This window comes from Polypterus senegalus, chromosome 6 (genome assembly GCF_016835505.1).
Source record: "Polypterus senegalus isolate Bchr_013 chromosome 6, ASM1683550v1, whole genome shotgun sequence".
Classification (NCBI taxonomy): Eukaryota; Metazoa; Chordata; class Cladistia; order Polypteriformes; family Polypteridae; genus Polypterus; species Polypterus senegalus.
The window spans coordinates 188,927,658-188,941,553 of NC_053159.1; the positions used below are offsets into that span (position 1 = coordinate 188,927,658).

The 13,896-nt window shown below is 41.9% G+C and overlaps 1 protein-coding gene across 5 annotated transcripts in view; it reads right to left on the reverse strand.

Moving 5' to 3' along the window:
- The window catches only part of itprid2 (ITPR interacting domain containing 2), a 285,322-nt gene that overhangs the window by 81,916 nt on the left and 189,510 nt on the right, over positions 1 to 13,896 (reverse strand). For all 5 annotated transcript variants that reach the window (XM_039757742.1, XM_039757743.1, XM_039757744.1 and 2 more), the window contains 4 exons: positions 8,825 to 8,867; positions 8,623 to 8,721; positions 8,201 to 8,409; positions 3,528 to 4,198 (listed from right to left, as the gene is read on the reverse strand). In XM_039757742.1, coding sequence (XP_039613676.1) covers positions 3,528 to 4,198; positions 8,201 to 8,409; positions 8,623 to 8,721; positions 8,825 to 8,867 — 1,022 coding nt within the window. The remainder of the gene's footprint in view (positions 1 to 3,527; positions 4,199 to 8,200; positions 8,410 to 8,622; positions 8,722 to 8,824; positions 8,868 to 13,896) is intronic.

Below are 13,896 nucleotides of genomic sequence, written 5' to 3' on the forward strand. Positions count from 1 at the left end.
AAGGTCATAAAGCTTGGGCGGAGTGGGGGCTCTGAGGCTATGGTATCCCGAAGGTTGCCGGTTCGAATCCCCGTCACTGCCAAAAGAGATCCTACTCTGCTGGGCCCTTGAGCAAGGCCCTCAACCTTCAATTGCTCCAGGGACGCTGTACAATGGCTGACCCTGCGCTCTGACCCCAAGGGGTATGCGAAAACGAACAAATTCCTAATATGAGAAATTGTATAAGGCGAAATAAAACAAAAAATAAAAAAGCTACCAAGCAGGCAAGCATCAACAAAACAAATGAAATGATATCCACTACTTGAAGGCAGGCGTGAAAAGGCAGCGTGTGGTCTGAAGTATGGCCGTTTTTGGACTGGTTTTGAATCCGAAGCCATTCTGTACCACAACGCTCCGTTGGCTTAAAGCAGTAAACTCAGTACTGGGAACACCCCCTGTGGCTGCAGGTTTTTTATTCCAACCAGATTCATTATTGATAAGAATTGATGTCATTTATTTATCAGATTTTTTTACCCCCTAATCTCTTATTCTGCATTCAGAAAAGTACAGGAGTATGATGTTTAAATTTATACGACATTTAGAAATCCACTTTTGATGTAGCTTTAAATACTTAACTCTCTTTTGTTGGTTTGCTATTATCCTTCCCTTTTTCTCTGCCGTTTTCTCCCTTCATTGTATCTTAACATAAATTAAAAACGAGCAGAGCAGAGGCCCGGGCAAACAACACTGAACGATGAAAGGATGCAAACTACTTTAGAGTCAGAGCCACTAATCTTATATATCAACGTCTACACGTGGAAGTGTGTGTGTGTGTCTGTCCGGCCCGGGACTTAAGGAGGTGTAGTCAGGGTAAGGACTCAGAAAACTCGCTTGGCCGCTAAGAACACAAGCGAGGCGAGCAGGTCAGCTAAACGGAACCTCAGAAGAAAGACAAAGTTTCTAACATCGGCAAAACGGTATCCCTTTTACTTTTCTTCCCGCCGTTAATATACAAGCGATGCGAGCACATCGGCAAAATGAAATCTCCTAGGAGAGAGACGCCCAGAGTAGTTCCTTTCAATGACCTGACATCTCTACATTTCAATAGTTTCTAGGACCCCGGGCGTTTTACAGCACGGACTTACACAGCTAGTTAGTAAATTATGGATTAAACCAGGACCCTGGGAGGGATCTGCACTGGTAATCAGAAGGTTGCCAGTTCGAATCCCGTAAACGCCAAAGTGATTTGACTCCATTGGGCCCTTGAGCAAGGCCCCTAACCTGCAATTACTCCATCCTGGGTATGACGTTAATCTGCATCCAGTCTTGCTCCATTGCCATACCCACCACATGACAAACCAACTCAGGATCCCAGATTAGGACCCGAGTGCAGCCATGCAACGGGTGACACCTCAGCATAACACCAGTTCAGATGGAATGGAACCAGTGGGATATTTTTTTTTTTAAATGGTGGCTGGAATGCCAATTCTGCCACCAATCCCCAGGTTTTTACATACAGGTTGGAGGGCCTACATGCAGATTATCATCATACCCAGGATGAAGCAATCGCAGGTTAAGGACCTCGCTTAAGGGCTCAACATAGTCAAATAGGCACCTTTAATATGTGCCTCAATAACTCGGATATTCATAGAGACCTGGAAACTAAAATGCCACATAAAACCTTTACTCCAGTTACAGAAACTGGGTTATTGACATCTGAGAAGGTAGATTTCTCTGCGAATATGATGATCATGTGGCCATGAAAACCCATTAGCCCAAGCTGTCGTTTGCACACGTCCAATACAATCGGTCAATCAGCCCACGTGTTAGATTTGCACACGCTTAGTGGACACAGGCAGAGGCATCCATAAAAAATTCTCTGCCAATCACATTATTTCATCTCCTGGGTGAAACGATCCGTCTCAATACTGCAGAAATAGATCAAGTTATATATCTATATATCATATATACTCACGTTTAAGTTCTCCTACAGATAAGTTGGGACTTGATTTTACTGTATAATTTCCGGTACTTTATAAGGTCAGTCATATAGGTTGAATGCGAAAAACTTGCGCTATTGGTCGAAGAAATAACGATATGCTGATGCCCACCTGAAAGAGGAAACACGGAGCACACGGCCTTTTGTTTTCTATGTATTGTGCCTACATGACCAAACAGTGATACCTGAACTATTCCGAAGCAGTGTTTGCACTGGTTTTGTGTTTTTGTACCTCACACACCTTAATCATAAGAGCATCCCTTATCTACGATGGAGCATTCGATCAGAAGAAAATATGAAGCTGGTTTTAAATTAAACGTCATTGAAGTAGCGAAAGAAATTGGTAACTGCAACAAAATACGATGTGTATTATGTGTATTTATATATATATATATATATATATATATATATATATATATATATATATATATATATATATATATATATATATATATATATATATATTAGGGTTATATATATATATAAACAAAATGTGGAAGTTTGAAACATCACACAACAAAGCTCACCAATGGAGGCCCTTAAGGCAATCGACCCAGCACAGTAGACTAGAAAGATGCTGTAGAGAACAGATTATATATATATATATATATATATATATATATATATATATATATATATATTATATATATATATATATACATACATACACACAATCTGATTGTATAGGTGGTTACCTACCAGGTAACGCGTGTGGTTGGTCTGCAAGTTAACAACAACAACATTTACTTCTATAGCACATTTTCATACAAACAGTAGCTCAAAGTGCTTTACATATTAAAGAATAGAAAAATGAAAGACACAATTATAAAACAAAATAAATCAACATTAACATCGAATAAGAGTAAGGTTCAATGGCCAGGGGGGACAGAAAAAAAAAAACTCCAGACGGCTGGAGAAAAAAATAAATAAAAAAAAATATATAAGTCGGCAAACATCTGCCATGGGTGCGCTCTTAGTTGCCAGAAGCAGATCATAGAATGTTACATAGTTAACTGTCAAATGCTGCAAAGAGTACGCAACACGTGTTTCGCCCTGTTTTGGGCTCATCAGGTGTACACACTCCACTGCACCCGTCATCGGGGATCGAACCTCGGACATCAGACAAAAGCACTTCGAATGTGACATTGTGGAAAAAAAAATCCTCTTCCAGTCCCACATTCAGCCCATACCCTCCTCAAACATTTTTTTTAAATCCCTTCTTTAGTCAATATAAATTGGAAGGCTAACTAGATCATAGCTGGAGTTCTGCAGTAGCTCGCGCGTTTGACCATGCACACGGGATGACCAGTGTGTTTGTGAGATCTCAGACTGGCCGCCCTGTATGTCAATCAAGTGGCAAATGCCATAGGGAGGATATATGATAGACTAACGTTTAAAAAAATTTTTTTTTAATGCAACGCGATCTACCTGCACTCCCTTTGCGATCTACCGGTCGATCGCGATCAACGCATTGGGCACCCCTGACCTACATCAAGGTGATTAACCAGGTATTGGTTGTAAGAAAAAGCAACTGAGAAAGTCTGCTTACCTCTTCCATTTCAAAGGACTCTTTGTGTTGTATTGTTAGCTGTGCTATGTGAGGATTCTGCAAGCATATGGTGGGCTCCTTCTCTGGAGTGGAGGTTACTGCCCGCGGGAGAACACAACCTGCTTCCAGGTCACCATTGGTTGATATGCTCAAGTCCTTGCTTGAAATCGAACAGTCATTTAGGCCAGATTCATCTTTCACAGGGCTCTTCCTACTCTCACTCTCAGAAGAATCAATCAGTCCAAGGTAATCGTTCTCAGAGGGAATGGGTGCCGCCGTAGGCTGCTCAGCTGGTGCACTGCTCACCTCCTCTTTCACAGTAGCTAGCAAATGAGAATCCATATTCTTGAATAATTTGTGGGTCAACTTTGGTTCACTCTTCTCCTCTGCCTTCCCACAACGGTCCTCCACTCCCAGGGCTGTGGACTCTTTCTCGATATTTGCAGGTGCGCCAGCGTGCAGATTTAGTCGAGAAAGAGTCTTCTTTAACCGGTTAGCAACATTTATGGCAGATTCATTCCTCTTTAATGGAGGTACCTCTTTGCCATTTCCCTCGGTGGGTGCCAATGCTCCATTGCCAATCTTCTGCACAGGCAGTCCAGACACTTGAGAGTAAAGTGAAGAAAAGGCGTTGGCCACAGTAGTAAGGACTTCGATTTGTCGAAATCGACCTGGAAAATTGAAAATAAATACATATAAATAAATACATACATACATACATACATACATAAACGGACAGACAGACAACAGAGAGATCTTTATTTCTTCTGCTCAAAAAATTCCAAGATGGTTGAAGATGGGATTCTCAGCTATCATTACAAACTACGCAGGATAAGTAACAGATTTCTGGGAGTACTCCTTTAGCACTAGAACTGCCAAAGCCTACGTAAAAACTCGTAGATCCGTCCCACCTTAAATCGCTTCGCACCTCTCCGTCAGCGTCTTTTGTCCTGTAAATGTGTCGATAAAAGACAAGCAGTCTGTTATCACATCCCCCCCCACCGCTGCACAGTTTTCTCAGTTCAAGTCTGTTTACCTGCGTGTCAGTTGCTTAGAGTTGTATAGAGTGAGAAGTCAAGCAAAATGACACCTTGTATAAATACTATATCGTTATTTAGAACACATGCATTTCATGTGTGTTCCGTGTCTACAACAATCTATGCAAAAACGTCGTTAAGACAGAAACATTTTTCATGTTTTAGTAATAATTGACAAAATGTAGACATGAAGCATATAATGTGTAAAGCCTAAAGTCAAAAAATCAAATAAACACTTTCACAAAAGGTACAAATATAACAGAACAAGTGCGCTTCTATTCAAGAATATAACTGCAGAAAAAGAACCCGTGTTAGGGTGCGACATTGACACGCATTTGCTACGACCGCTTCGGTGGCGCAACGATATCAACTGTTGACTGGTAATCAAAACTTCACAGGTTCGACCCTGAACGAGTCCATTATGAGAAGTGAGCTGCTCTTATTCTTACTAGTTTAGAATAAAAACATATTTGATTTCAGTCTGTAACAGCCGGTGTAAATTTATGATACTTGTAAAGGCTAGCCTTGTTTTCTTTTTTTTATTCGGTTTTATTCTCTCAGTCGTGTTCACGACACAACCCTCAGACCACAAAAAACGAATCACTGCATGTTGCTCTTATTTCGAGCAGATCACAAGTGGGGCAGCCATTGTCTCTCACACCGCAGTTACAAATGATCTGATGTCACACGTTCATACCTACACATACACATACACCTTGTATGGAAAGGCAGTGCTGCCAAGAGAAGTTTTAATATAACCGGTGTACGGGTAATTTTTGACTCATCCTCGTAGCATCAGTCAGTAGATATCAAATAGATCACTGAATATGCTCAACTGGTGTGATTAGAGCTAATTCCATATTTAGCATTAGTCAGTAGAGCGCACAAATACATCACTGAATGAACTGAACTGGTAGATGTATGGTGGGTATAGAAAACAATCTCCCCTTCGAAATATTCCCTTTTTTTTTGCTTTACAGCCTTAAATGAAAGCACACAATCCAATACTTCTTCCCAGCTTTACTTACTCAATGCAATCTGTAACATCCAAGTGAAAGACATCACAGCTACAGTTCAGAAAAATGATTAAAAAAAATCAAAAACAAGACCTACTGAGATTAAAAAAGTAACCCAAGTCAATGTCATTTTGTTGACCTACCTGTTGCTTTAGTGACAGCCTTGAGTGTGTTGATTCTTCTCTATCAGCTTTGCACATTTAGATTGAGCCCCCTCAATATTTGCTGATCAAGTTCAGTCACATTGGATGGTGTGTGTTGATGGTCTGCGATCTTCAGATCTTTCCACAGATTTTCAGTGCTCTGATTGGCCACACCAGGACATTCACTTGTTTCTCCTTCAGCCACTGTGTGCTTCAGGTCGTTGTCATGTTGAAAGGTGAACATTCTGCCCATCTTCAACTTTCTGGCAGAGGGTAGCAGGTTTTGCTCCAGAATTTGACGGGATTTTGTCCCATCTATTTTTCCTTCTACCCTAATGAGAGCCCCAGGCCCCCCACAACAGTATGCTGCCCCCTCCATGCTTTACTGTAGGTATGGTGTGTTGTGGATGGTGAGCTGCATTGGTGCACCGCTTGGTACAGAGGACAAGTAGTTTGATTTTGGTCTCATCTGACCAGAAGACCTTTTAACACCAGAATATTCAAGGTGCATTCTGGGAAAGCTCAAATGAGCTTTAAATGTGGCCTTTCTTGAGAAGTGTTTTTATCCCTGCGAACCTCCTGAACAAGTCACATTTGTGGAGCGCTTGTGAAATTGTTGTCACATGCACACCATTAATGACCACTCTGTCATCAAATCCTGTAACTCCTTCAAAGTGGCCAAGTGGCTTCTTGGTAGCCTCTCTTACCAGTTTCCTCCTTGCTCTTCTCACCCAGTTTAGAGGATCCAGGGAGGGTCCTAGTAATACCAAGCACTCCTTTATGATGGACTTTACTGAGCTCCTTGAGATTGATAAAGCCTTTGAGATGTTTTTGTCTCCATCTCCTGCCTTATGTCCATCCACAACTCTATCCCTGAGATCTTCTGAAAGTGGCCTGCCACCCATAGTCAGTTGTTTGCTGTCAGTCGCACTGCCAAGGAAGGGAATGAATGGACCAGGAATGGCTTCACTAATCACACTCATTACAACTGATCACAGGTGGAAGGAAGCCAGTAACCGCACTGGAAATGGTGGGCACTGACACCTAATGGAGTTTAGGAGGGGGCATCCTTTATTAATTTCAGGATTTCTTGTTTTTGATTTTTTACAGTTCTTCTGAACTGTAGCTGTGATATCTTTCACTTATACATTACAGATTGCATTGAGTAAGTAAAGCTGGAAAAAAACACTGGTTTGTGTGTTTACATTTAAGGCTGTAAATAAAAAAATTAAAAAAAAAAAAAAAAGGGGAATATTTTGAAAGGGGGGATTCTTTTCTATAGCTACTGTAGACCACTAATCCATACTTGGTACTGGTGTGGGTATATAAGGCTTTTTGTAAAGGCTCAAAGCCAGAAGGCCCATCAGCACAGGCGTGACGTTAACTCTGTGCTAACAAGGACGCCTCCACTCGGCGCTAAAAGACAGAAATGCACTCGGAGACCCCACTGAAGGACCATAAGCCTGTGTGGTTCAAATGGCTCTTCTGTTTGATCTATACATGAATAAAATAATTAAACTCAAATGTATTTTTGAAGGGCACGGTGGCGCAGTGGTAGCGCTGCTGCCTCGCAGTTAGGAGACCCGGTTCTCTTCCCGGGTCCTCCCTGCGTGGAGTATGCATGTTCTCCCTGTGTCTGCGTGGGTTTCCTCCGGGCGCTCCGGTTTCCTCCCACAATCCAAAGACATGCAGGTTAGGTGGATTGGCGATTCTACTTTGGCCCTAGTGTGTGCTTGGTGTGTGGGTGTGTTTGTGTGTGTCCTGCGGTGGGTTGGCACCCTGCCCAGGATTGGTTCCTGCCTTGTGCCCTGTGTTGGCTGGGATTGGCTCCAGCAGACCCCCGTGACCCTATTCGGATTCAGCGGGTTAGAAAATGGATGGATGGATGGATGTATTTTTGAAGAGAAAGCTGTGTTTTAAAGCAAGTTAAACAGATATCCTCTCTTTTGTACCATATTTGTCTTAATATTTCCACACTCTGATTGTGGAAGGGGAACACGCAGGTTCAAAGCACGAGCTACAACTCTCATACAAACACATAATAATAATAATAATAATAATAATAATAATAATAATAATTCATTAGATTTATATAGCGCTTTTCTCAGTACTCAAAGTGCGATCCACACAGGGAGGAAGCAAACCCAAAATCTTCACAGTCTCCTTACTGCAAAGGAGCAGGCGCCCCCTGTTGGATACACACATAACTCAAGAGGCTACTCTATAAATCTGAGTGAGGTGCACTGGGCCTGTCTCGTCTCGTCTCGTCTCCAACAGGAAGCTTCTTGTATTTTTGGCACAGGTTTGTAGCTAAGCCATATATCAATTTTGTGACATGGACCAAAGCCAAAGTGTTCAAAAGTAAAAGAAGCAGACCCAGAATGCACTTTATAAATGGAAGAGTTCCTAGCCTGTTAACTATCAAACTGAAAACTACTGACGTTGGTAAAGTACATGAAACAGCTGGGCAGACTTACTTGTCAAAGCGTAGTTTGGATTCTCGAGCTCCATGCGTTGCATCTGTGCTCCCAAGTACACCTTTATATCGATCCCTCTGGCAGACGAGGCCGAATTAAAAAAACGAGAGGGGACTTTGGAAGCAATGTCAGGCTCATCTGTCCCAAAGCCCAGGTTATACAGGATTTCCTCTGGATCTTCTTCATAAAGGTCCAATAATTCAGAGACACTGCATTTAAAAAAAAAAAGAAAAAAGATACATCATCATCATCATCATCCTCATTTTATTCCACTTAGATATACACATTTATAACAAGATTACTTGGTGTAGTGGTCAAACACGTCTTAGATTACACACAAGGGGTCAGCATAAATAGACACTTAAAGGTGACACAAAGCCAATTCCCATCTTCCTACGATGCCCAAAGTGCTTACTGCTTACCTGGACAACGTGGTGCTGCTTTTCCCAGAGCCAGTCGAGTTCATAGTCCTGGCATTTTTCTGAAACTGTGTACGTTTGTCCTTGGCCAGCATACGAAGACTGCAATGTACGGAATGATGAAAAGAGGGGAAAGAATAAAATAAGTTAACATGCTTTCTTTCAACATCACGCCCTTGAATGAATCATTTAACTTGCTGCTTACCAAGTACTGTCCATCCGATTACAGCCAGGATGGAGATGGTTAGCTGTGGGATAGAAAGAGAGAGAGAGAGAGAGAGAGACAGGCAAATGGTCAAAGCCAGGTTTAGGGTTACAGTAAAGAGTGTGCCCAAGTGGCTGTGTGCTCACTTAGAAATGTAGAAGTTTTGATTTATTTTTAAAACTAAACTGAGGTTAGATTTACTTAGAATGGCACAGGACGAGGCATACAAACCTTCTCAAAATGCCAATGTCAGATATTTAGCGCATGGCACATATGAGGGTAAAAAAAAAATCAAAGAATAAAGGTCACTTGGGTAGCTGACACAGTATAACAAGTGTGCAATGGCTTATGGGTAGTCTGAACACACACACACACACACACAGCCATTGGTCTAGTTCAGGGGTGCCCAACTCCGGTCCTGGTGGGCTGCAGGTTTTCATTCTGACCCTTTTTCTAATAAGTGACCAGTTTTCACTGCCCTTCACATTAATAGCCCTGTTTTTAAGGATTCAGTCCTCTTATCTGATTTGCTTCTTCATTAAAAGGCAGTCAAACAGAAATGAGATGTGAAGCGAGCCGACAGATGACCAGCTAACTTGGGGCTTCAAACTCCAGCCAGTTTCACTCCAACCAATTTCTTAATGACAACAACAACAACATTTATTTCTATAGCACATTTTCATACAAACAGTAGCTCAAAGTGCTTTACATATTAAAGAATAGAAAAATGAAAGACACAATTATAAAACAAAATAAATCAACATTAATTAACATCGAATAAGAGTAAGGTTCAATGGCCAGGGGGGACAGAAAAAAAAAAACCTCCAGACGGCTGGAGAAAAAATAAAAAATATAAAATCAAGGGAATAATAAATAAAAAATAATGAGAAGCCAATTTCGCCTCAGTGTCAGGTCTTTTGTTCTGTATTGTACGTTCTCTCCCCGAAACCCCGGCGGTGGTTTAAAATGCACGGACTTGAGAAACTAGGGGGTGGGTATTTTCGGAAGAAGCCTCGTGGGCAGAGTCTACAGTGCAGGATTTCACCGCTATTCGCTACACACATTTTAAATGGGTCGTCCCCAGATGATTCTGGTTTGGCCCTGCGAGATTACGTGGGGCCTGCAAAAATCCAAAATTCAGGCAAGGAAGTGGAGATCCAATCATTTCCCCTTCGCGAAACAACCAGAACAGGTTTTAAAAATAAAAAAAGAGAAGACATAAGGAGATGAAAATGTCATGTCAGTGGAGTGTCAGCAGTTTAACTTCACCATGGGCTGCCTTATGTAGAGAGACCGAAACTAAATGGAGGTTATCATAATAAAGTGAAGGAGGAAGTGCCTGCTGGCAAAGCCAAGATGGCTACAAGAGATCAGACAAGATCTGCAGTGCATGAAGAAAATTTGAACGCCTGAAGGGCAAATAAAAAGTGGGCCTTGCTTCCACGTTAAGACCTTTGTTTATACCAACACTATGCCAAAAAACTATGGCAACGTGTCGTCCCTCCTACGGGCCTGCCCGGTATTTTTAGAGTGTGCCTTGTGTAAATACAAATATCAACGGCATGTAGAACTAGCAGCACAAACAAATAGTCAGATAAAAACAAGTTTAATCCTGCAGTGTAAAACCAAGTCCAACTCCGGTTAAGTGACTTCATACAGAACATTAACAAGTGCAGCACGTTATACACACAGCAAGGTAAGAGAGGGGCAACAAACACGAGCAATTAAACCACCATAACAGACACCTCTGTATTAAGTGGCTCTGGTAATGTGATCATTTATCACAACATAATATTGATTTTAAAGTTGCAGGGGGAGATTGAGATTCTCTTAGGGGGCACGACTGTGGGGCAACTGTTGGTGGAGGGAGATTCACGGATCTTGACTTTGCTGACGATGATGTGATCTTCACAGAGTCAATGGAGCCTCTGATCGGGGCGCTCGAGAGACTGAGTGAGGAGTCCGAGTGTCTGGGCTTGCGAGGGTCCTGATAAAAACCAACAGCCAGACCTTTAATGACCTCTTGCACCATCAGCAGTGTGTCTGTCTGCGGAGAGAGTGTCAACCTTATCATTGAGAGGTTTACTGACCTCGGCGATGACATTCATGTCTCTGGAGACTCTTCCTGTGAAGTCAGTAGATGGATTAGGAGAGCATGGGGGGGTCATGAGGTCACTTTAAAGGGGTGTGTGGTGCTCCTGATCTCTTAAAGGACAAAGGTCCAAGTCTTTAGAGTCCTGGTGCTCCCTGTCTTGCTATTTGGTTGTGAGACATGGACCCAATGACCCAAAATTTCGATGGTTTGTTCCCCAAGCCACTTTGTTCTTACTTTTGCCTTATGGCCCAGTGCTCCATCATGCTGGAATAGGCATTGCTGGTCACCAAACTGTTCTGGGATGGTTGGAAGAAGTTTGGTCCCATTTCCAAACTGAGTGAAATTTGGGGTTCATGGCCAGGAAACTCCCCTGACCTTAATCCCATTGAGAACTTGTGGTCAATCCTCAAGAGGCAGGTGGACAAAGAAAAACCCACCAATTCTGACAAACTCTAAGCCTTGATTATGTCAAGAATTGGCTGCCATCAGTCAGGATTGGGCCCAGAAGTTGATTGCCAGCATGCCAGGGTGAATTTCAGAGGGACTGAAAAAGAAAGAAGGGCCAACAATGCAAATACTGACCCCAGCAGTCCAATCCCAGAATATCAGTCAGTCCCTGATGTATATCTTGGCTTCTTTGCTGCCCTTCTTGACACCCACCAGACCTTCCTCCAAAAGTCTTTGCCTCACTCATAACTGCCTGCTGCCATTCCTGAGCAAGCTCTGTACCGGTGGTCTCCCGATTCCGAGCCATGAGTAAAAAATGGGACCAAAACATCCTCCGAGAGCAACATATCCCAACCATCCAAAAACAGTTAGGTGACTAACACAATAGTTCACTTTTACCTTATGGCACAGTGAGTCAAGGGACTCGGGGAACAAAACTTTGAAATTTGGGGTCCATGGCCAGGAAACTCCCCAGACCTTAATCCCATTGAGAACTTGTGGTCAATCCTGATGAGGCGGTTGGGCGAGCAAAAACCCACAAATTCTGATTCTGCAAGAATGGGGAGCTGCCATCAGTCAAGATTTGGCCCAGAAGTTGATTGATTGACAGCCTGCCAGTACGAATTGCAGAGGTCTTGAAAAAGACAGAAGGGCCAACACTGCAGATATTGACTCTGCGCATAAACGTCATGTCATTGCCAAGAAAAGTATTTGAAACTTCTGAACTGCTTGTAATTCTACTTTAGTAGACCAGACAAACATCTGACACAAAGATCTAAAAACACTGAAGCAGCCAACCAACACTTGGGTCCTTTTCAATTTTTGGCCACGACAGTACATGTGACGTATACAGGCCGGCTCACGCCAATATCAGATGAAAATAATAAAGAAAAAGCAGTTTAAAATGCAACACTTTAAAGCGCACGTAAAAATACAGAAATGTTACTGTGCTGCAGTGCTAGCAACCCAATACCGATCTGGGAAATAAATGACTATCAAAATATAATGTTGGCATATTTACATAGTAAACTGCTGCAGATGAAAAAGTATGGGGGTACGCAGATCAATGATCTCAATGACAGGAAAGATTTCCTGAAGGTGGTTACCCACTTAACACCCAGAGGATATCAGACATTCACTTTTGGTCTCATATGAAGACAAAGATGGAGAAATTGTTGGAGTATCACTAGAGCTCTCACTAGTACAACTGCCAGCTAATTCACTGGCACTTGAACGGCTTTGCTAGTACGTCGCCCAGATGCGAGGATACCCCTGTAAAAGGTCCGAAAAAATATTTTTTTAACTGAATCACCGGTGTCATTCCTTCCTCTTCCTCTGTTCACAATGTTTTACTTCCTTTCGAAAATACTCGCCAATGGGATGCTACTTCATTCAGTAATGGCGCACAGCCTTATGCTTATTTAAATGTTCTTGTTGAAACCAATCTTTGTAGTCCGCATTTTCTAACAATTTCAAGTTACAACACACACTTTCCTGGCATTTCGATTGGTCGATAAATCAGTGGGGTAGACACACAATGCTAACACCTTGCTAACTATATACCACTTAACGCCAACTTGACACTAATAGTTGGATGTGCGCAGATGAACAGCTACTACACATCTATACCAGTTTGCCCACGCGCTCACACAAAGAGCACAACGCAAGACGATATTAATACGAGAGGTCAGTAAATGTGATATTAATACGAGATGTGGGAGCTTTGTTGCCGAAATACAGTATCAGAGGTTTTAACTCGTGATATGAGATTATTGGAATTCAATTTAATATATCATTTTATATATTTTTAAGTGCCTTTCAGACAGCCTCGGTCTCCCAATCCCTCCTAACCCATTAACAGCCATGTTTGGTGTTTTTCCAGATGGGTTTAAAGTGGAGAAGGACAAACAAACTGTGATTGCCTTCACTACACTATTGGCACGCAGACTTATTTTGCTAAATTGGAAGAATTCAAACTCTCCTCTTTTAAGTCAGTGGGAATGTTTTATACTATTTGAATTTGGAAAAAAAATCAGATTCTCAGTTAGAGGATCTACGTTTTCAAACCCTGGCAGGATTTAATCAATAATATTTTAGTATAAGGAGGAGTAACTCTCTCCGCACTTCTTTTTCTTCTCCATTCATCTCTATTGCCCTGTTAAACTCATCAATCTCGGTACGTTTACAAGCTTTTTAAATATTACTCTGTTGGCCATGCTCTCTTTCTCAGGGGTGGGGTTCGATTTGTTTTCAATCCAATTTCTTGTAAAAATTGATCTATTTGTATGGAATGATTACAATAAAATTTAAAAAGGAATTCAATCTAATATTTTCCATTACTTTAAAGTACCATTTTATTGTTTACCGGTAACGGCGCACTGCACAATAACAGTGCAGTGAATTCACGCGACTTGAGCATTCACAGTTTTCATACTCTTTCTCTGTACGTTTACCATTCGTTTGCTCCTGAACTTTCTGAGCAGCTGTTCTCCTCTCCACCCTAGCAGCTCACTTCTTCTCATCTTTCATC